Source organism: Carcharodon carcharias, chromosome 12, assembly GCF_017639515.1.
Source record: "Carcharodon carcharias isolate sCarCar2 chromosome 12, sCarCar2.pri, whole genome shotgun sequence".
NCBI lineage: Eukaryota > Metazoa > Chordata > Chondrichthyes > Lamniformes > Lamnidae > Carcharodon > Carcharodon carcharias.
In genome coordinates this window covers 96,903,704-96,928,175 of record NC_054478.1, presented here as the reverse complement: position 1 = coordinate 96,928,175, position 24,472 = coordinate 96,903,704, and the positions used below count along the sequence as shown (strand labels likewise).

The 24,472-nt window shown below is 41.5% G+C and overlaps 1 protein-coding gene across 1 annotated transcript in view; it reads left to right on the top strand.

Annotated features, from left to right (window-relative positions):
* Nucleotides 1–24,472, top strand: part of LOC121284777 (collagen alpha-2(V) chain-like) — a 326,682-nt gene that overhangs the window by 143,765 nt on the left and 158,445 nt on the right. The window contains exons 2-6 of the mRNA XM_041200406.1: nt 10,343–10,552; nt 16,290–16,303; nt 17,185–17,217; nt 17,471–17,503; nt 19,150–19,203. Of these exons, the coding sequence (XP_041056340.1) occupies nt 10,343–10,552; nt 16,290–16,303; nt 17,185–17,217; nt 17,471–17,503; nt 19,150–19,203 (344 nt within the window). The remainder of the gene's footprint in view (nt 1–10,342; nt 10,553–16,289; nt 16,304–17,184; nt 17,218–17,470; nt 17,504–19,149; nt 19,204–24,472) is intronic.

Here is a 24,472-nt window from a genome sequence, read left to right as displayed (position 1 = left end):
TTCATCAAGGCTGAGGTCTCAGGGAAAATTTGGAGAGCGCTGAAGCACTGTAAGGCCATTTGAAACAAACTTCGATGCGGCAGATTTAGTATACTATAAAAGGAAGTGTCATAGTGAATGGAAAGGCTCTGGCAAGGTAATGGTATGTGATGGTAAGGCAGTATTTATCAAACTTGGCAATCAAACTGTTCATGATTAATGTTGCTCATGATTAATCAGAATTAATTACAAAATCTTAGACTCTGAGCAGCTGATAAAAGTAAATGAAGACACCTTGTATCTCAAAAGTTCATGTGTTTTGTGATAATGTTCCTGAGAAACAGAATGTTGTAGATGAAGAGCTGGAAAGTGGTAATCTGAGTGCTTATAACACAAGTGACAGAGTTAACATATCTACAGGCTAATAGCCCAGAACGGGCATTCAGCTGACATTATTCCAGAGGGAGCTAGTGACTGAAGGAGTGCAATAATTATGGAGTGTGCAGGAAAAGCTAGTGCCAAGTTTAAATATTGACTGATTATTCAGCATGATGGCCAAGAAATGATGTCCATGGACTGGCAAATTGGGGTGGAAGAGTGGAGATTAAGACAGCACAGTGCAAATACTGGCCCAAAAGTGACTCTTGCATCAGAAAACTATAAAGTCCCGGTGAAAGAAAATCCAATAGTAGAAGAAGGGGATTTCACATTGGTGGTCCCAATCAACATAAAAGTGGAAGTAGAGGTGATAGCTTGACTAGATCAGACAGAAATAAAGGCCACAGAACAGTATCGTGACAGAACTCAAAGTAGAAGTCCTTTTGATCATAAAATTTTGGTGGCTGCCAATAAATTAATAGAGCAATTGTGAAGTTTGATTGGTCAGTTGAACTGGTTGTGCACTCAAACTAGACTAGATGCTTGTATTGATATATTGGGGTTAAGTACTATGGTGAAACATCCTCAAACAGAGAATATTTTAACGGCAATTAAAACACAAAGAAAGTAAATCTGGAGAAATGTGTATTTAAGTGACCCAAAGAAAATGAAACTCCTCATTTTTAGCAATGCTTCACATGCTAATCTTCATGTTACTATTCAAGTGCGGCTGGTTTCATAATACTTCTGATGGGTGAAAATGGGAAATGTTATCCTTCAGCCTGAGAAGTCAAACACAAAAATAAAAAAAGGCTGCTGGAAGTACTTTGGCTGCTGAAACATTGGCTCTTGGATCAAATACTTTATATAGTTATGTAGATATTTGTTCCTTGTGGGATAACTTGTTAGGGATCCCAGAGGAGGAGTATCTGGCAATGTACAGAATATTTGATTTAATTTATTCTGAAATTTTGGCTGTACGTATAAATTTCAATTGTATTTAAAGAAGGAGAAGGGAATCTGTTAATTGTATATTAACTGTATTTATTTGAATGCAGCTGGTGCGCATTAACTGATCAGATGTGTTTATTATTAGTGAGCTGTAGTTGTCAATCATGGGCACAAAGCCAGCTTGTTGGTCATTTGTGGATTGGCTGGCTGGGATGGCTGACTGAGGACTTAAGGTGAACTGAAGGGATTGGGAGAGGCAGTGGCAGGCAACAATGGCATGGAGTAGGGATGTGGGTAGTGAACAGCATCTTGTGGTTTTAATATAGAAACTTTTGGCTACATATTCAGGTTAGTGCTTTAATTAATTCTTTTCTTTTTGGTGACAACCTTCAGTGGTCCTTTAAGGACTGCTGGTAAGGCTGTATGTATTCCCGATAATCCCAAACATAGTAGGCCTGACAACGGCTGTGTTTATTATAAACCAGTTTCTGGTTTGAATCCTAAAACAGATGTTAGGACCGTTATTAGCATATTCAGTCAACCTAGCACCTGTTTTAGTTGACCACCAGGAACATCTCGAAAGTATTCAGTTCAGTAGGGCATCAGGTATATTTCCAGTGCTATTTGTGCATTGGGAGATTGGACCCCAAGGTTGAGTTGCTTTGTGCTGCTTTCTGGATAATAGATGCAGCAAGATTTAATTTCTTGGCCCTTGTTTTTACAGATTTTATGCTCAGGCAGAAAACATAAACACCATGGACAGAATTTTGCCCTGGTCTGGCGGGCTCGGTGGGGGTGGGCAGGGGGAGTTGGGAAGCCGACTGCCACCCATGATTGAGGCTGGACTGCAATTTCATGCTTCAGGCCAGTTAAGGCCCGCCCAGCATGAAATGCGAGCGGCAGTGCTCAGGGCTGCCTGTGCAGGCGGGAGAGGAGGGTGAGCGGGGAACTTTGTGCATGTGCGTGAGAGAGTGCTTGAAAATCTCCCTGAGGCACACAGATGAAGAGTTCTAAAAATTAAAAATAAAGATTTTAAGAATGTTATAAAACATGTCCCCTCATGTGACTCTGTCTTTAAAACTCTTCATCTCCTGAGGCAGCTCTGTGCCTCAGGGAGATTTTCATGCGCTCTCTCTAGCACATGCGCAAAGTTCTGTCACATGAATAGGGGCATGTTATAAATGAAATTTTAAAAGTTTTATTTTTATTTGATGTGGGAAACCTCATCCCATTTGCATATGAGGTTTTCAAAAAAATGCAATGGCCGCTTGGCTTTTTCACCTGCCTGCCAACCGTAAAGTTGGACGGGCAGCGAAAAATTTAGCTAATTGACACATTAATGGCCTTAATAGGCCTTTAAATTGTCAGCAGGTGTACTGCTGTATCCTGTGTGCCCACCGACCACACTATTGCGTGAGTGCACATTGACATCGGGATGCTCGCCTGACATCATCACGCGTCATTTCACGCTTGAGCAGATCAGGCGTGCGCCCACCCACTGAAGTGAAAATTCTGCACCATGGGAGTAATTTGGACTTTGTGCAATGGTGAATCTCCATGAAAGTCTGGGCAGAATTTTGTCGGGTTGGTGCAGTGGGCGGGCCCAGGAGTGGTCACGAAGCTGATTGCCACCCACCATCGGGCTCCTGACAGGGATTCCACACTGGCTGGCCAATATTTCGCCAACTGAAATATCGCGCGTCTCTTTTAGGTTGCTCGGTTCAGGCACAGGCCTGTGCGACAAGAGAAAATTTCTGCCCTATATAAAAGGGGTGATTTTAAAAGATGTTTCAATTAACCCCTCCCTGACAGCACTTACACTTACTGGGGTATCATTCCACTGGCACTGTCAACTATTTGATACCTCATGCGACTTGCTATCATCCATATGAGAACCTAAATGGTTTATTGATCTGTGGAAATCTTTACAACCAAATTTGACCTTGGCTGTAAGCAACAAAGCACAGGCAATTTGCTGAGGTAGTTGTGACTCCTCAACTGATGCCTTGACTGTGATTGGCTTAATCACTCAGTACTGACTGGAGTTTCAACCTGGAAACCTCTTGGTGTGTGCACTGTTCTGGCCACAAACTCTTGCATTTAATTAGCTTATTATCACACAATGTAGTTGATGTATCCACAAAGGTATTAGAAAACTCTTCTCAAATATTTTAATTGCAAATGCAGGGTATTAGTAGATCCTTGCCACAAATAGATTAATTCTCACATGCTTGTCCAAGGGATTTTCTCCTTCTACTCAAGCCACCTTTCAACTTTCCCAGCCCTGTAATCATAGAATCATGCGATATTACATCATTGAAGCAGGCATTTGGCTAATCATATCTGTGCAGATGTGTTTTTCCACAAGTCACTTAGTCTAATCTCATTCTCCTCCTGGGACCTTGTACCCTTTAAAACCCCTCTTTTTCAAGTAATTATCAAATTCCTTTTTTTTAAATGTATCTGTGCAGTCTTTCCATTTTATGGGTGAAGATTTTTCTAACCTATCTTTTAATTCCACTTGTGATTATTTAAATTATTGCCACCCTGTTACCATTTCACACTGATCAGTAGAAACTATTAGAATTGCTGAAAAGAAAGACATGTTGCTGAAACTTTTCATCTTGCACTCATCAGGACAAACACAAGAATGCCAAAATTTCAAATGATCACAACAGTTTATACTACAGAGAAAAGAGTGCTGATTGGTTACCATGATAACTCTGATTAGCTAAGATGTTACCACAGAGAAAGCAAACATAGGCTCCCCCAGCTCCTCGGTAATTAAAAAAATGTGCAATGCTTGAACATATTCTTTTTGTTTGCAGGGAATAGGTCTCTGCGTATGAATACACATTGTTTCTAGCAAGCATAAATGAGCCACGTTACAAGCATGACTGATTATCTTAAATTGGTTATTAGTGTAGCTATTAGCGCACTCAGGATTGTTCAGAAAGTGCTGCCCTATCACAGAATTACATCTACAATTAGATGTTTTGTTTTAAGTTTTGTAAGTGCAAGCTATGCCTATTACAGACAACTGAAGGGTTTGCAGGTGGGGGGCCGTATTCCTGCCGCCCTTACCTGTCAGCAATTTTCATGGGGCCAGTAAGTCCTAGCGTAGTTCACCCACCCAAGCTCCTTCAGAGCTGTTTCCTGCCCAGGCCTCAACTTTGAGGCTTGCAGGAAGAGTTCCAGGGCAGGGGGGGACGTCTAGCAAACTCACCCTTCTTGGACCTCAGTGAGAAGAGGGTATGCCTTTCTCAAGTGCCCTCCTTCTTCCATATTGGATGCCGCCCACCCCAGCCCTGCGAGGTCTGACCCCACCCCCTACCCAAATGTCCCATTCTCCCGCCTCTCCATCACGACCTCCACACTACCCCCTCTCCATCACCTTCCATGGGATCATCTCTTCTCCCCAGCTTGAGACTCCCCCACTCCCACCCTTCCCTGCTAACCCTTTCCCTTCCTTGGTCATCCTTCACGCAACTTGCACTGTCACCACCTAGTCTGGAGCATAGGCTGGCATTTATAGATCCCCCCGAAAGTGGACAATGCAGCGGCAACTCACCGCTAATCATGGAAGAAGTCTATTTCACCAGGCACACATCACTTATGTGCAGTTGTGAATGTGAATGTTCTAATTTCTCACTGGCAGGGAAGTCAATTTGGAGGGAGAACTTAATACCGGCAATGAGCATGCGTGACATGCTAATGAATGCAGAAGCACTTCCTGACATTGCTCGTCAGGAGCTTGACCAACCTTTATTTTGCTTTTAAAGTCCCAAGAATTTAGTTCCTAAAGTTCCTCCTGCCATCAGGAAACTGATTTCTGGCCTCATGCCAAATTAAGTTCCTTTGCTTGCCAACCTTCCCGCTGCTGGCAGAAGCACAAGATTCTGCCCTTACAATCTGAGCACTGCTTGTAGTCCCAGCCCTGATCACTGCTGCCACTGGCGCTGCTGGGATTAGAATCTGATTGGCTACAGCTCTCTGAAGCAGGACTTTCACCTGAGAGGGGAGCAAAAGTCTGTCTCCAGTCAATTAATGCTGCTTTGTGCAGTAAATGGCTGTGCGGTTGCTGTGATTGGTGGAGGTGTGCTCCCTGCCAACTCTTCGGGTGGCAGGAAGCAAACTGCGCCTTCTGAAAAAGCCTGCCCATGTGATGCTACGTACAAAATCCAGGATTGTATTTGCCTTTTTAAGATTGTATATAATGCCACCTTCAATAACCTGCCCATCTACATAACACAGTTTCTAGTATCATTTACTGTATTTAAAAGCTAATTATTTAAGATATACTCTATCCCCTTATTCTTGCTTCCAAAGTGCATTGTCTTGCATTCCTCTACATTAAACTGCATTTGCCCTCAATCTTTCAAATATCTGAACCAGATACGAGAGTGGATTTATCAGAACTTAGGTGGCAGGCCAGTGGCCATACTGTGCTGGTCGTAGATCCTAGCATTTTGTAAGCTAATTTTGTTTGTTTCATCACATGATAGATTCAACTTTGTCCAATATTGTAAAGCACTTAACAAAACTAATTAAATGTTAAGATGTAAGCCAAAATTGTAGAATTTGGAGTAGTATATCTGTGCAAGTACTCCCAATGGGGAGCTTCACATTTGGAAACATATTTCAGAAATTCAAGTATGCACTCACCCATAATCTTCCAACCATTCATTTTGATGATTGAAAAGCTCTTGGGGTAGTGTGCACTCGGGTTTCTGATGTGCAAATCCAGAATGTTAAGCTCCCCACCAGAAGTACGCACTTGTAATATTATCCCTGACAAAGCTACAAAAGTCAGGCTAAGGCTTCACAATGCATTAGCCATATCATAGTTTGAGTACTGTAGTCAGCTTTGGACTACACCAGTAGTCACACCAGAACAAAAAAAAGTTCAAGAGTACACACAGAACATTTTAATCTCTTTCCCATCTTGGCACCAGTCCAGCATCCTGCTATTCGTGATTGCATGAGAAAATTGGGAGAGTGAGTTGAGTTTGGATCGTGTTGTCTGTACATGAGACAATGTCAGTGTGACCAGAGGATAGCCTTCATTTTTATCTGAAAACACATAATTAAAGACCCATCTTCAGAATATAAAGAGCTATTTCTTTACTGAAGTGAAAAGCAAAGTGTTCGTAAAACAAAAGATCCAGAACCCTGCTAGCCTTGGGTCCCAGTGTTTTGTCTTCAATGACTATATAGATTATTTTCTATTTTCTAGGCAGCAGGGTGAAGCTAACAGGTAGTATAGTGTAGGGACTTCACTGTTGTTACCATGCTTGACAGAGGTCTCTTTGGCACACACTGCAGATCAACAAAACAAATGCTTTCAAAGTAAATAATGCCCAAGCCTTCAGAGAAACAACGTGATATTTTTGGAATATGAAATTAACATCTTAAATACAATCTACTTCTCAAATGCAGCATGTGTGAGCCGATGCTGTTTTTAATATTGCATCAGACCGTGGAAATTCCAAGCCCTTTGAACAAAGAGGCTGGATTATAAAATAACACAAACCCAAAACCAAGGAGCATAATTACGAACTCAGTAGTAATGAGTACTCTTTCATCTCCACGAATTCCATCAACATCTGTGAGCTCTCTCTTCTCTCACCCATTATGTGTAACATAGGCTACTACACCCTTATTAAATAGATTATTCAATCCTTATGGAAAATCCAGATAAACTTTCAAAACCTATCAAACAATTCTGAACATATGGAACCCTTAGAAGAGGAAATTCCATGAAGATGAACATTATGCTAATGATTAATTGTATCCTTATGCCTTTTTAAATGCTATTACATCACACATTTCAATCACTTATAGGATTATTTTCAGATTTTTTTGTGGGTGTGAAATTAAAGGCCCTCAAGACTGAAGCATCGGTGAACTATTACAGGATCCAATTTGTTATATTCTCTTTGCATTTTTCATCTCAATGCTCTGGCTAGAATGAGAAAAAGAGACAGTTCTGTGGATCTATGTTAGGAGCTTGGGTGATGTACGTGTGACTTTCCTTTAAAAACCATCCTCCCTCTCAGTGTGTATAAAGCTTTCCTCTTTAAGGTACAATCTGATTTGTGAATATGGGTGAAAAGCTGACAATTTCAGATCAAACTTCATTTGTGTTAAACTGCAGATATCCCTCTCCAATGAAGTCAATTGGGCGGGTGTTGGGGTGTAGGTTAACCCCATATAGCAAATCCTCAATCAAATACCAGATAAAAGCATGCATTTCAATAACCTGTCTTCACCATGCAGAAACAAAGGTATTCTGTAATAACCTTTGTTATATTGGAACTTCAAGGAAATACCCACAGGCATTGTCAACCCAACCCCTTTCCCTCCAAAGCCAAAAACAACAGAGAGAATGTTTTTAGTTAATTTAGAAACAGCTCCAGGAGATTTTCTTTTCTTTTTGAGCCCCACAGCCTATCAAGAGAGCTCCAGGACACAGCAGTGACTGAATCCAGTGACTGAGTGCTATCTCAGTTAACTAACCACCCCGCCCCCCCCCCCCCAACTCTGCAACATTTGGTTCTTACCAACACCACGGACCAGATTTTCACTCTGGCGTTGGGACCTCAGCATTGGGATCATTTCCAGAATTAGAGGAACACGGAGTTCTTGAGTAAAAGGGCTTGGGAAGTTTGCAGAGGTAGTGAAGAGGAAAGCCATTGTGGGATTTGAACACAAGGATCAGAATTTTAAAATCCAGGCATTGCTGGACCACGAGCCAACAAAAATCATCAAACACAAGGATGATAGGTAGCAAAGATATCAAATGTTACCTTTTCGTTAGGAGCCCATTGCTCATTGTATTATTGGCAACAAACTTACACATACCTATAGTGCTCCAAAGTTTATGTGTATAAGAACCTGTCATTAAATTTTATGTAGCTGTGTCTTCAGTGCACTGAGCATAATGCAGAGTAACTACCTGGACCTTTCTTGCAGGGGATTAACTGAGAGGGTTAGACTGTTTAGGAAGTTCAAAAATTGTAATAATTATAATAATTGAAAAATATTATAGTACTACGCATTGTTTCAAAAATATTTCCTCATAACAGTGAGGTTTAGTCTGGTCTTGCCAGAAAGAAAGGTTATATGGATGTCAACCAAAACCCAAATTTGCTAATATCCTGTGTATTTGTGCTTCCATCAAGGGTTAAGTATGCATCATTGAGTTGCTCATCTTTCTCCTCATAGCCTTAAAATAAGGCAATACTGACACCATTTACAGCACCAATATTAGATAAGTCAGCTAGAATTTTCTTGGGAAATAAGATAGTCTTATGAAATCTTGCAATTACAGTATTCTTATTTTATCATCTGTGTCGAATAGTTTTGTTGGGGAATAAATAACCTAGCCAAGGTACTTCCAGGATAATACTGCAAAGTTGAGGCATGTGATCTGATTTCCATTTCTGCCTAACCCTGCCCACAGACCAGCCTTTTGGATTGCTTATCTTCTTTGCTGGAGTTCTGAAATAAAAACAGAAGCTTCTGGAAAATACTCACCTTTGCCAGGCAGCATATGTTGTGAGAGAAACAGAGCTCATGAATCAGGTCAACAATCTTTCATCAGAACTAGAAATAAAAGATTCATTATTTAAACCCATAGGCCTGAATTTTTCCCTTGTCAGGCGGAGGTAATCGCTTATTGGGCGTGGGCCCGGTAGCGGACGGGAATCAGGCCCCCAACGGCAATTGGTCATCGACCATGCTTTCACGTTGGCTGGTCAACTAACGGCCAGCCAGCGTGAAATGCGCGCTAAAAAGTTCAGCACTGATGAGGTGGGAGTGGGAAGAGGGTGAGCAGCGACGTCACCGTTGGTGCAGTGAGCGCCGAGAGAGAGCAGCCTGAAGGCAGACAGCTGCCTTAGGGGGCTGCAGTCCTGCAAATAATTAAACAAAGCACAAAAAAATTGCAAAAATAAAAAGGTCCATGCAGCACAATCAAGTACCTGAAAACTTACCTAATAAAAATTCTGTCCCCAGAGGCAGAATCTTCGGGTCAGTGAGCGGGGACCAGTTTCTGCTTGCCGACGCATAAAATGACACGAGGTGAGGTCAGGCATGCATCCCGACATCACCACACGTCATCCAGATATTCGGTTCGGCGGGCATGCACCAGAGTCGGCTAAGCGCCCGCTGAACTGACAAAGGCCTATTAAGGCCATTTAAATATCAATTAAAATACTTAACTGAGCTGCCTGTCAAACTTTAAGGTTGACGGGCAGGCCAAGAGCCCAGGCGGCCTTCGCTTTTATCATGAAACCTCATCCACGGGCTGGATGAGGCTTCATGAAGGTTTTTAAAGTTTAATTAAATTTTTCAATAAAATTAATTGACATGTCCCAGCTCATGCAACACTGTCACATGAGGGCACATGACCTAAATGTCTTTTACTTTGAAATTTTCTGAAAATCTTTGAAAATCTTTGAAACTCAAGCTGATCCCCCTGAGGCAGCTTTGTGCCTCAGGGATATTTCTGTGCTCTTTCTCGTGCAAGCTCGAAGGAGCGCAAGCCCTGACTCAGTCCCCTCCCCCACTCGCACAGGGAGCGCTCAGTGCTTCCAGGTCCACGTCACGCTGGACGGGCCCAACCCCCAATCCCGCCCAACCCCCCCTCTCCTTCTGACTCTTTTCCTTCTGACTATTGGATCATGCCGTGTTAGAACTTGACATGGTTCCCCATAAAGTAAAACAGATTTGCTTGTAGATTTAGGTTATTTTCCTGTAACTAATAGCCAAGTTCAGAAAGTAATGCCTAGAATTCTTCTCTCATTGAGTTTATTTCTAAAAGGATACATGCCTCTATTTCTGTCTATTTTATTCTCCTGTTTTAGGCAATCAAGATAATATTGCAACGGTGGGCTTTCTACAAATTACCACAATGGTTTTTTAAATGGTTAAATCCTTTCCTCAGAAGCAATATTTATGTTGAAATGATTTGTGTAAAACAAATGAACTTTCCAAATAATTTTCCTCTTTTTCTCCCTGTTTTCATTAGATCCTTTAAGCTGCACTCAATATGGCAACTCCTATCAAAACAAAGATGTCTGGAAACCAGAACCCTGTCAAATCTGTGTGTGTGATGAAGGAATAACACTATGTGACGAAATCACCTGTGATGAAATACATGACTGTGAGAGACCTGTAATTCCATTTGGAGAATGTTGTCCTGTGTGTCAATCTAGTGAATCAGACCGATATCCTGCCAGTAAGTGACCTGCACTATTTTAAACCTTAAAGATTATTAAGCATATAGAATGAATCTCTATTTTATTAGCACTGAAAGACAGTTGGAGGCTTAGAATTTTAAGATGTCCTTATGCAAGCATGTTGTGCGTTCAACTGTATTATACATACAAGGACTAAGAATTTGAAGTTTTTCTTCAAATAATTGTATAGTATCTCTGTGTGGAATTTTGCAGGCCCTTTGGGAACTGGCTCAAGGAGAGGGTGACGGGCATGGGAAGGCTGGAAAAATGACATGGGAAGGAGTTATGGGGATGCCCAATGTCTTCCCACCATCATGCCATTTTGCCAATGGTGGGAAAATTAGCAGCTAGGGTGCCTGCTGGGACACCAATTCAGCCACTTACCTCCTACCTCCACAAGGGGAGGCCAGTAGATGGAACTTGGCAGCCTCCTAGTGGAATCCAGGGGCAATGGCTGTCCTCGTGGCAGCACCACCATTAGCATGCAGCATCCCCTCTCCCTCCCCTCCAATCACTGGGATCTGCTTGCCTAGTGCCGGCATTCTCCAAGCTCACTAACCTGTCTTTAAGGGCACCCGGCCTTTGAAGCACCTTTTGTATCAAACTGCAGCCTCATCAATGGGCCCTGTTAGTGGTGACGGTGCTACAGCTGCTGAGCTGCTGGTCCCCCGATTGGGTAGGCAGCTCTTTGGAGTGAGCCACTGTCTTTAATTGGATGGAGGCCCTGCCTGTGGCTTCTTGATTGATTGCCGGCAGCAATGTGCCACTCTGGGTTCCGCTGACCTCTGAAGCGGATCATCTCCTGCTTTTAGCCCTGGTGGCAGGACCTCTCTGTTAGTGGCAAAATTGAACTGGCATCTACTACTTTTTGTGGAAGAAAATTTCACACTTCTACCACACTTCTACCACCATTTGTGTGAAACAGTGTTTCCTAACTTCTCTCCTGCATGAGCCTGGCTCTGATTTTGTGCTATGTTCCAATGTTCTAGACTACCTCACAGCAGAAAGTGTCTGTCACAACTGCTTTATCAGTTGGTTTCAAAATTCTAAAAACCTCAGCCTTCAATGTTCCTAGTTTTTCACAATTTCAAAAAATACTAAGATCTATCCATCATTGGTTCAAAATAAATTACCATCTGCTAAAGACTTGACCACTCCCTCAGTGCTTCTTTGTAATTTTATACCCCCATTGACATTACTTGCGATGTTACTGACCTTTGCATCATTGTCAAACTTGCATATATGCTTCTTTATTATATGATCTAAGTCATTAAAAAAAGATAGTGAATAGTTGAGGCTCCATGGCAGATCCTTGTGGATAGTATTAAGAAGAAATGCTTTAACAGGTAGATTACCTAAGATTACAAAACATTAAAATCAATATTAGAACTGTATTCAGTGATTTTTGCAATTTCCCCAAGCATGCAGAGTAATTTATCTTCTATACTCTAGCTGGAATAGGTTAGGAAGTGCTGTTGATTATATTAGTGGATGGATATTTAAGATAGTCATATAACATTCTTCTATTAGCCTGAGCTTATTCACCTTTGTATTAACATTGACCATCACATTCCAATCAACAAAGGTGTGGCTTAAAAAGGAACACAATTGCACCTTAATATTATACCATGTTAAAATTGTGGACAGGAGAATGTCATATTGCATTAATCATTCTCCTGCTAATATTATCAATAGTAGTCATTTTGAAGGATATTTTAATATACTGGCTGGAGGAAAGAATGAAATGTATTGGTCCAAACTGTCGAATCACCATTGTGAAAACAGCTGGAACTAATGAAAGGAGATAAGAGCAGGGTGAACAGAATTTCTAAATGTAAAGCCAGACACTTTATCTGAAGCCAAAAAACGGGGCACATTTGATTCGAACACAAATGGGTGTCTACTCAGTGGTTAACATTAATGAAGTGTTTACTATATTATTCTGCTTCTTGCTGCGTCCAAATTGAGTTTTGTGAAGTCTGCACCGATTTTAAAATGTAAGGAAACCATGGCAAGGACTTAATTTATTCCTGATTTTCAGTAAAGCAGAACAGCTAATAAAGTATTTACAGATCAAAATTGGTTACATAACTCGATTAGATTCTATGGGCCAGATTTTCACCATGGAGGCGGGGATCTGAAGTTGGGAGTTTTTTTCTACGCCACGATCCCACCTCCATCCTGGCAGTGTCAGCACGTGGCGTTTTCATCTCCTGGAGGGCTGGACAGGCTGGAGTCAGGCCTGCCACTGGAGACAGAGGTGGGCCGATGCCAAAGCTGACAAGTTAAAAAGCTTGCCTCTGTTCATAGAAACATTGGCCTAGTTCTGCAGATTATTGCAAGACCGCCTCACCCTCACCCCTTAACCTCCTACCACTCCTCACCCCCATTCACCCATCACACCAGCTATACTTCTCATCCCCACCCCTTCACCTTCTCATCTGCCCTACCCCCTCCACCCTCCCTCATCCTCCTAATCCACTCACCCAGCATTCAGTTTATAAACAACTCAGAAACTCTATAATAACATTTGGAACTCTTTGAAAAGCTCATAAATCTGTCAAGTAAATAAACATTATTTGCATAGGCACTGCAAAACCAGTATCTTCTTGGAAAAACTCATAAATCTGTCAAAATCATCAAACTCACATTCCCCTCGACAGCTGTGTAAATAAAATCTGCAGTGCAGAATATGCTCATGCTTTGAAGGCAGGCAGAAGCTCCTACATCTGTCTGTTACAGCTTTCAAACAGCCAAACAGATGGCTGATCTCTTGTGCAAACAAAGACTGACAGCCATTGGGAGAGTTTGAACGACTAGTTATTGAACTCAAACTAGATTAGCCTTTCAATGTTGTACAATACAGAATAGAATTTTATTTAGTGGATAATCTATTTTATTACACCTGAAGACTTTTTCCACTTTTACAATGTTGTTCTTCCACTTGGCAGCTTGTCAGTTATCAGAAGTATCAACCTGGCAAACATTATTTAATGACTTACCTTTTCTAATCACAGCACTGCCATCACTTACTTTACCATACACAGACATAACTCCGTATCATTATGAAAAAAAAGTGAACAACACTGTTTTTACACACCTTTTACACTCTTCCTACCTCCAATCCATGATTCAAGGGTCCAATTTGTGGGTGTGGTTCAGGAAAGCTTCCAAGTTCTAAAATAACAACTTCCAGAATGGTCCTGGCAACTTCTAAAGAGCAGCTTGTGGGGTTCACAGTATCACAGTGCAGTGTCTTTACAGTGCAGAAGGAGGCCATTTGGCACACTGAGTCTGTACTGGCTCTCTGAAATAGCATTCCACCTTGTCCCACTCAACTGCCTTGCACATTCTCTCTCTTCAGTTAGAAATCCAGTCTCCTTTTGAATACTTCGATCAAACCTGCCTCCACCACCCTCTCAGGAAGTTTGTTCCGGACTCCAACCACTCTCTGAGTTTAAAAAATTTCCTCACATCATAGTTACTCCTTTTGCCTCCTTTCTCATTCCATTGAAAATTGCCAGCAACAGAAATTGGTGAGGGACTTCCACCTTCACAACTTAGTAGACAATTTGCTATTTCCCAACTCCATGCAGTCCCTCCAAACCTAGGTGTATATCCATATGATGGTATAATAGAGAATAGTAAAATTCACCCATGGGGTCTATTTGCATTTTCTGCAGTTATTTAACAAATAATATTTTGGAGAAAAGGTTGATGGAGAAGGGCTTTTAACATTTCTACTATGATCAACTTTAACATACTAATGATCAGTCATTCTTGGAGAGGTGGAGGCCATGTAGCTCAGTTGGCTAGAGTGTGGTGCACAATAATGCTAACAACACAGCTTAAATCCCTATACCGGCTGAGGTACTGAGGTAGTGCTTGGGGCCTACCTTCTCACCTTGCCCGATAGAGATATATGGCAGAAACCATGATTAGCATCCCTCTGAGAATGAGAATGCCTTAGGAAGAAAAACAAGAATATTAGGAGAGATAGGTATGACATTGATCATGAACAAAATACTATTCAGGCTCTATTTCTTCTTAATTGTGCTGTTATTATAAACACTGGTGACAAAATGTAACAAAATTGCTTATGCGCAGTCAATATTTTACAGGGAATATAAACATTCTTGGATTGAGATAATAATTTAAAAAATGCTTGACCTGTTCCCCCTATCAAGACCAAAGCAGAAATCAAAAGTCAAAACTTATTGGCAATTTATATTATTCAGAGCAGATGTTTATAATGTATTTATGGAATTGTTGAATGGGAAATGCCTGGCACAGCTAAATGCAATGAGAGAATTTGCATTTAGAAACTAGTGTTGTGAATTATTTACTTATTTGTCAAGATGGTATGGGCCTGATACTTATGAAAATCAGTAGGCGCACCTCATTGTGTGCATGTTCCTCCTCTTCACTTTACAAAATAGATAGTGGACATTCCACCACTACACCCTAAGCAGCATATATAGGCCATAGTGGTCAGTGAAGTAAACTGCAACATTTCTCTTTCTCTGGGACAGTTGCCTAAGCTGGTATTTCTTTGCAGACTCTACAGAGGGAACCTTACAACGTTATGCAGTGGTTGTAGTACCAAGATGATTATGAACAGTGTGAAGGAAACAACATTTCCCCATAATATACCTGTTTTACATTACTGGTGTAGTTCATTCCAACAATGGTTTACAAATGACTGTGCACACAATACAGATAATCATTGGAACTGAAATGACAACCTCTCAATTCCAGCAGAGAACTTTTTGATTTCTAAATTAACTCCATTTCTGTCAGTTTATTATCAGGGGAATTATTGATGGATTATATGAACAAGATCACAATTTATCAACAGGATAGTCAAATGTTGCAATAATTCTACTTGCTAAATATTTAGTTCTCAAAAAAAAATGGTCGGAACTTGGTCTCGCTCTAAAAATGCAGTGCGTTGTGGGTGACATGCCTGCAACACACATTTGAAAATTAAGGTTTGAAGCTCATTGGAAACTGCGCTTCAGGCCTCATCTGCCTAATGTCAGTCAGGTATCCCGATGCAGCTCACCCACTGGGGCCTTCAAAACTTAAACTGGCTCTAACATGAAGTTGGTCTGCAGGTGATTCCTATGAGCGACTCAAGCAGTGGGCTGCGATAAAGCCTTGGTTCCTGGAGCAGCACTGCTGCATGGAGGAGAAGGCAGGTTGCCAACTAAGTTTAAAACCAGCTGACAGTTAAATGAAGTGAAGGAAAATTCTGAACTTTTTCTTTATAATTAAACTGGATCCTCTCCAATTAATGAAAGGAAAAAAATCTTGTGTAAAAATCAAACTAAAACTTACCTATTCTTCCGTGGCCTCCAGTGGCCCAGTTTTTGCTGAGCTTGGCATCAAAGTTCTAATGCAAGCATTATGCTAAAGATAAGCAAATTCAAGAGACAAACATCTGATTTTGGTTGGCACTCTGAGCAGTTCTAGGGGAAATTGAGTGGGGAAAATTGGTCCCTCTGCTTCCATTTCCCATTCAGAATGTTATATGACAGGAATCAATTACTCCCCACCCCCCACAACAACACAATATCAAAAGCATTTTTCTTGCTTACCTTCTAAAATGTGCTGCACTTGATGGTATTTATCTCAGTCAAAAACATCCCATAACCAAATATTAATCTTTCACCACAGTGGATTGATAATTAAATGAATATTATTCTAACGTGAACTATTTTTCTTTTCCAATAGGTAGAGGAGAAAAGGTAAGGATATTTTGTAAACACTCTACAGATGTGAAAACAAATACTAATTTTGCAATTGTCATAAGATTGCAATGTATAACTTCTGTTTTAAAATATTGGGAGTAAAATTTGTCTTGGAGGGCAGTGCAAAATGGGCAATGGTGCACTCTGTCATTGACTGGAAATGGACATCAAATGGGTTGTAAAATGAGATTTGTAGGTGTCCATTTTATGTTATCACACAAAGCGAGTTTGCATCCCATCATATTTTGATTTCCAATTCTTACATTAATAGGCAAAGATAATTGAGTATTTGTTGTTTACAATAGAAATTGAAAGGGAATCAGGCCAAATTTGTGAAAGATTTGAGATTTTTTTTCACAAAAATGTTATCTGCATGAAGATAATTGGATATTCATGGTGATCATTAAAGGAGTCGTTTATTCAGCTACAGCTGAATATAAGAGTTGGTAAAAAAAAATCAACATTTACTCTGCCCATTCTTTTGATAAGAAAATATCAAATATTAAAGTCATGCACCATTTACAGCCTTTATTGAACTTATGCCTGTAGGATTCCCTCTGTGTTCAAAAATAGGAGTGTTAGTGAAGAAAATGGCTTTTATTAATTTCTCATACTATTTGAATTTAAAATACTAATGTAGAAGTTGAGAAAAAAAAGGTAAGAATGATTATAAAGGACAGCAGGTTTGCAGCCTAACTTGTAAACATGGAGATGTAGGGGCACATTAAGTATTTTCTTTAAAATCAGGCCCATCATAGGATAATGCAGGCAGTGAGAGTTGTTTTCCAATTATGTACAAAAGGGTTACACTTTGAGGATATGGTATTCATTGAAACAGTTGCTACTTCCAATCTGAAGAATTCTGCTCTCTCTAATAGGGGCAGAAAGGTGAACCAGGAGATGTCCGCAGAGTAAGTGTTTTAAAATGATTTATTTTCATTCCTTCCTAGCTTATCCATTTTTTAGCCTGACCATTTGTATTTGTTCTGACTGCAACACATTTCCAAAGCTTTACAATTAAATGTCTAGAGTAAGTGTTTTCTATAAATAACAACTGAAGGATTGAGTAACATTAATAGAAAAACATTTAATACATAAGTAAAGCTAATGATTCCATCCACTGTCAATTTATTACTGTTCATTAATTCTTTTCATGTTTACCAGGTTGTTGGAATAAGAGGACCTCCAGGTGCAGCAGTAAGTGGTGCCTTATTATCTTTGTGCTGTCCTAAGTACTTACAGAAAATTGCATGTAAGATCAAGTCTGAGTAATAATCCTCATTAAATCAGTTCAACTGAAGTATTAGCATCTTGAAAATTTGTGCCAAAGCTTTAACAGTGGAGCGCTGTAACAGTGAAGTGCAATTTTAAGCCTTTGTTTATGCAATAAAAAGATAACAAGGGTATAAATATAAATATGTAATTTACAATTTATAACCTTTTACTTCTAATGTATTTTAATTAATTGAAATTTCTAGCCCAGCAGAATTCCTGGTTACATTGCTTCGTTCCTGTGAGACTAGATCTGTAACCATGCCGTTTACTAGAGAACTCTGCATGTTTGGATATTTGCTTAGACAGAGTTTTCAAATAACTACATGTTGAACCATTAGATAGCAGGGTAAGGGAATCTCTGATTTCCAAATACTTAGATTAAGGTCAAGTAGGTTTACAAAAGCACCTAGAGAGCTACGGAGTTTGACACTGCTTTTACACCCTGGGTGACAGTAAGGTGGCACACATTACATCTTTCCTGAATTTTAGCCCCATTGCAGCCAGCCTTGCCAACAAATCTTGCCCCATCCTCACAACAAAGTAATGAGCATAGCACATTTCATGGATCATGGAGGATTTAATGTGTGTGAGAATGCAAATAACACGAACCATAACTTCACATCTGAAACCCAGTGCCATTTCAAGTACAATTTGTACTCATACTGCTGATTACATCCAAAGCAGAAACTCTACTCCACATTTAATGCATGACCTTTAATGAATTCCTTTCACTGGATTGGATTTTTTTGTGTAGTTCTCTGAAACAGAAAGGGAGTTCTTGATCATTTCATTTGTCTGGTCTTTTCAGAGACAGGTTAAGAACCCTTGGAACCCTGAGCACCAGGAGTATTCATTCAGAACGTTCTGCAACACCCCAATCCATTAAAACACAATAAGGTTCATAGAGTATTTACACACTGCAATAATTTCACAATGTACCACATTTAAATAAACCTGATCCAGTGGTTGATGCAATTTTTCAGTGTTATGATCAGTTTTACCACAAGCTCATTTTTGATTGGGCTCCTGGGCATGGGCCCTATGTACCATGTGTTAATTGAGCCCTGAGCCTTTTAGAGAATGATTGCTTCCAAAAGACCAACAAACTGCAGTATTCAAAAAATGCGCAAGCTTGATGCACAGATAATGGAAATATACAAGAATATACATTAGCTTTAACGTATGGGAGGGTAGGTACAAGAAATTGTAAAAGGAATACTGCTGGCATAAATTGCTCATCTGGAAAATGAAATATGAAGACAGTAAAAAAAAGGTGGGAGCTGTAATATGTTTGGGAGAAAAAAGGTGACTTCGAACCTGTGGTGCCCAAAGTTCTCCTCCACCTGGATTTTCCTTGTGACATTTCTAGGTATATTGTAGACTAATTGATCAGAGATTAATTGCTGTTATTAGTTAACAATTCATTACTATTATAACATGCAACTTCAAGGATGGCAGAAAGTGAACCAGATTGATGTTGGACCTTTTTCATCTATTTGTTATTTCCTACATATTATTCTTAACATGGAATTTATTTTCCAGAAAAAAAATCTTGTTTATTTTTACAGGGACCACCAGGCTCACAAGGACCAAGAGGCATAGAAGGGCCAAAGGGACCACCAGTAAGTAATGATATGATGCTTTTCAACCACAGAATATGTGATCTGTATCATGGCAATAGCTTGAAGAACCTTGACTGTGAACTAAAAGCATGCTTAGAGAAGCTGGTGGAATTAATCATATGCAATATGATATTACAAAATGACACAATGCAATTATCCTAATGTCACAGGCATGGCATTAGAAGAGAGCTAAAAAAGATATAAAAACAGTTGACAGAGTAAGTGGGGAGATAATTCACAAGAACATAAGAAATAGGAGCAGAAATAGATCATATGGTCCACTGAGCCTGCTCCGTCATTCAACACGATCATGGCTGATCTTTGTCTTCAACTCTACTTTCCCATCCTCTGCCCATATTCCTTGATTCTCTGAGAGACCAAAAATCTGGCCTTAAACATATTCAATGATGGAGCATCCACAGTCCTGTAGGGTAAAGAATTCCAAAGCCTCACAATGCTTTGAGTAAAGAAATTCCATTCATTAAAAAAAAATTCTTTCTCGGGATGTGGGCATCGCTGACTAGGTCAGCACTGTTATTACCATTCTTAGTTGCCCTTGAGAAGGTGGTGGTGAGCTGCCTTCTTGAACCGCTGCAGTCCCTGTGTTGTAGGTACACCCACAGTGCTGTTAGGGAGGGAGTTCCAGGATTTTGACCCAGTGACAGTGAAGGAACGGCGATATATTTCCAATTCAGGATGGTGAGCGGCTTGGAGGGGAACTTGCAGGTGGTGGTGTTTCCATGCGTGTGCTGCCCTTCTAGGTGATAGAGGTCATGAATTTGGAAGATGCTGTCTAAGGAGCCTTTGTGAATTGCTGCTGTGCATCTTTAGATGGTACACACAGCTGCCATTGTCTGCCGGTGGTGGAGGGCGTGGATGTTGAAGGTGGTGGGTGGGGTGCCAAACAAGCAGGTTGCTTTATCCTGGATGATGTCGAGTTTCTTAAGCATTGTTGGAGCTGCACTCATCCAGGCAAGTGAAGAGTATTCCATGACAATCCTGACTTGTGCCTTGTAGATAGTGGACACATTTGGAGAGTCAGGAGGTGACCAGCCTCTGACCTGCTCTTCTAGCCACGGTATTTAAATGGCCAATCCAGTTCAGTTTCTGGTCAATTTTAACCCCGAGGATGTTGATAATGGAGGATTCAGCGATGGTAACACCATTGAATATCAAGGGAAGATTATTGGATTCTCTCTTGTTGGGGATGGTCATTGCCTGGCAATTGTGTGGTGTAAATTTTCCTTGCCACTTATCAGCCCAAGCCTGAATGTTGTCCAGATCTTGCTGTATATTGGCTTCAGTATCTGAGGAGTTGCAAATGGTACTGAACATTGTGCAATCATCAGTGAACATTGTGACCTTATGATGGAAGGAAGGTCATTGATGAGGCAACTGAGGATGATTGGGCCTAGGACACTACCCTGCAGAACTCCTGCAGTGATGTCCTGGGACTGAGATGATTGAACTCCAACGGCCACAATCATCTTCCTTGTGCCAGATGTGACTCCAACCAGCGGAAAGTTTCCCCCCTGATTCCCATTGACTCCAGTTTTGCTAGGGCTCCTTGATGCCACACTCAGTCAAATGCTTCCTTGATGTCAAGGGCAGTCACTCTCACCTCACCTCTTGAGTTCAACTCTTTTGCCCATGTTTGGACTAAGGCTGTAATGAGGTAAGGAGTTGAGTGGCCCTGGCTGAATGCAAACTGAGTGTTGGTGAGCAGATTAATGCTGAGTATGTGCTGCTTGATAGGACTGTCGACGACCCCTTCCATCACTTTGCTGATGATCAAGAGTAGACTGATGAGGCAGCAATGCCGGGGTTGGATTTGTCCTTCTCCACATTTTCCACATTGCCAGGCAGTTGCCAATGTTGTAGCTGCACTGGAACAGCTTGGCTAGGGGTGCAGCTAGTTGTGGAGCTAGTTGTGGAGCACAAGTCTTCAGTACTATTGCCGGAATACTGTCAGGGCCTTTGCACTATCCAGTGCCTTTGGCTGCTTCTTGATATCATGTGGAGTGAACTGAATTGGCTGAACGCTGGCCCCTGTGACGCTGGGGGTCTCCAGAGGAGGCCGAGATGAATCATCCACTCGGTACATCTGGCTGAAGATTATTGTAAATGCTTCAGCCTTATCTTTTTCACTGATGTGCTGGGCTCCCCCATCATTGAGGACGGGGATATTTGTGGAGTCTCCTCCTCCTCCTCCAGTTAATTGTTTAATTGCCCACCACCAATCATGACTAGATGTGGCAGGACTACAGAGCTTTGATCTGATCTGTTGGTTGTGGGGTTGTTTAGCTCTGTCTATTGCATGCTGTTTGGCATGTAAATAGTTCTTGTTATGGTTTCACCAGATTGACACTTCATTTTTATGTATGTCTGATGCTGCTCCTGGCATGCCTTCCTGCACTCTTCATTGAATCCTCAGTTTGATGGTAATGGCAGAGTAGTGGATATGCCGGGCCATGAGGTTACAGATGCTGATGATAACCCAAAGCACCTCATGGATGTCCAGTTTTGAGTTGCTAGATCTTGTAAAAATCTATCCCAGTTAGCACAGTGGTAGTGCCACATAACATGTTGGAGGGTATGCTCAATGTGAAGGCAGGACTTGGCCCCTCAAGAACTGTGCATTGGTCATTCCTACCGATATGTCATGGGCAGATGCATCTGTGACAGGTAGATTGGTGAGGACAAGGTCAAGTAGATTTTTCCCTCTTGTTGGTTCCCTCACCACCTACTGCAAACCCAGTCCAGCAGCTATGTCATTTAGGACTTGGCCAGCTTGGTCTGTAGTGGTACATTTTTTCTATTCATTCATGGGATTGGGCATCACTGGTTAGGTCAGCATTTATTGCCCATCCCTAATTGCCCTTGAGAAGGTGGTGGTGAGCTGCCTTCTTAAACCGCTGCAGTCCATGTGCTGCAGGTGCACCCACATGCCATTAGGGAGGAGTTTCAGGATTTTGACCCAGCAGCTCAGTGTGCGGCTACTGAGCCATTCTTGGTAATGGACGTTGAAGCCCCCACCCAGCCACATTCTGTGCCTTAGCCACCCTCAGTGCTTCCTCTAAGTAGTGTTCAACATGGAGGAGTACTGATTCATCAGCTGGAGTGGGGGGTGGTGGGGGAGGTTGCAGTAGGTGCAGAAGGTTTCCTTGCCCATGCTTTACCTGATGCCATGAGATTTCATGGGCCCAGAGTCAATGTTGAGAATTCCCAGAGCAACTCCAGTATACCACTGTGCTGCCACCTCTGGTGCATCTGTCTTGATGGTGGGACAGAACATACCCAGGGATGGTGATGGTGGATTCTGGGACATTATTTGTAAGGTATGATTCTGTGACTATGACTATGTCAGGATATTGCTTTACTACTCTGTGGGACAACTCTCCCAATTTTGGCACAAGCCCCCAGATGTTTGTTACGAGGACTTTGCAGGATTGACAGGGCTGGTTTTGCCATTGTCTAGGTCGATCTGTCAGGTTTCATTTGTTTTTGTAGGCTTTGTAGCAGTTTGATACAACTGAATGGCTTGCTAGGCCATTCCAGAGAGCATTTAAGAGTCAACTACATTTCTTTGGTCTGGAGTCACATGTAGGCCAGACCAGGTAAGGACAACAGATTTCCTTCCATAAAGGGCATTAGTGAACCAGATGGGATTTTTTTTATGGTGATGGTTTCATGGTCACTATTACTAAGGCTGGTTTTTTAATTCCAGATTTATTAACTGAATTTAAATTCAATCAGCTGTCATGGTGGGATTCAAACACATGACCCCAGAGCAATATCCTGGGTCTTTGGATTACTAGTTTGGTGACATTACCACTATGCCACTGCTTCTGAATAGTGCTCCTTGGTACAGAGAGGGCCCCCCAGAAGCAATGGCTGCACCCATGACAGTGGTGCCCCCCACCTTCACCAACGTCCTCATTCATTGGGCCTTGTCTGACCTCGCTAACCTGGCTTTGAAGGCGTACATTCAGCGATACATGCTCTTCCTCCAGGTGCAACCCCAGCAGTGGCCATCGCTTCTGATGGCATTGCTGAGGCTGCTGAGCTGCCGGCCTTCCAATTGGCCGGTTGGTCTGAGAGTGGGACGCCTGTCCTTACTAGTTAATTTATTGGCTGCCACTGACATGGTGCAGCCCCAAGTCCAACAGAGCACTGAAGCAAGGTGCTCCCTTCACCTTCCAATCAGTCTGTGGGGCTCTTGCCACAAGCACAAAATCTAGTCCACAAATCACTGAATGTAGCAACACAGGTTAGTAGGGGCATAAAAAGGCAATCAAAGCCATGGGGGTCAATTCTGAAGGGAAAAAACTGAAGAGCAAAGAAGTTATGTTAAACTTCTTTGGAACCTTGGTTAAGCCACACTTGGAGTTCTTGGCTTCATATTTAAAAAATGATATAGAGGCACTGGAGAAGGTGCAAATAAGATTTACTAGGATGATACCAGAATTGAGGGTTACACATGTCAGGACAGGCTGAACAGGCTGCGGTCTTTCCTGTAGAAAAGCGATGACTGAGGGATGACCTGATAGAGGTCGTTAACATACTGAAAGTGTTCGGTTGGATAGATATAGAGAAGATATTTCACTTGTGGGGCAGACCAGAATTAGCAGCCATAAATATAAGATAGTTACTAATAAATCCAATCGGGAAATCAAGAGAAATTTCTGTATCCAGAAAGCAGAATGTGAAACTCACCACAACAAGGAGTAGTTGAGGTGAATGGCATTGATGTAATTAAGGGGAAGCTAGATGAATATATGAGGGAGAATGGAAGAGGTGAAGGAGAGGTGATCTCATTGAAACATACAAGATTCTGAAGGAGCTTGACAGGAGAGATACTGAGAGGCTGTTTCTTCTGGCTGAGGAATATAGAACATAGGGGCACAGTCTCAGGATAAGGAGATAATCAATTGGTGAGAATAAATTTCTTCTCTCAGTGGGCTATGAAACTTTGGAATTCTCTACCCCAGAAGGTTATGGATGCTTCATTGTTGAATACTTTTAAGGCTGAGACAGACAAATTTTCAATCTTTCAGGGAATTAAGGGAGATGGGGAGAGGGTTGGAAAGTGGAGTTGAGGTGGAAGATCAGCCATGATCGTACTGAATGGTGCAGCAGCCTCAGTGTGCCATCTGGTCTACTCATACTACTATTTCTTATGTTCTTCAGTATATGTTGATGGAGTTAGATAAACAAGGAGGATGCTCCTGTGGAGCATAAACACTGGCGTGGACCTGCTGGGCCTGTT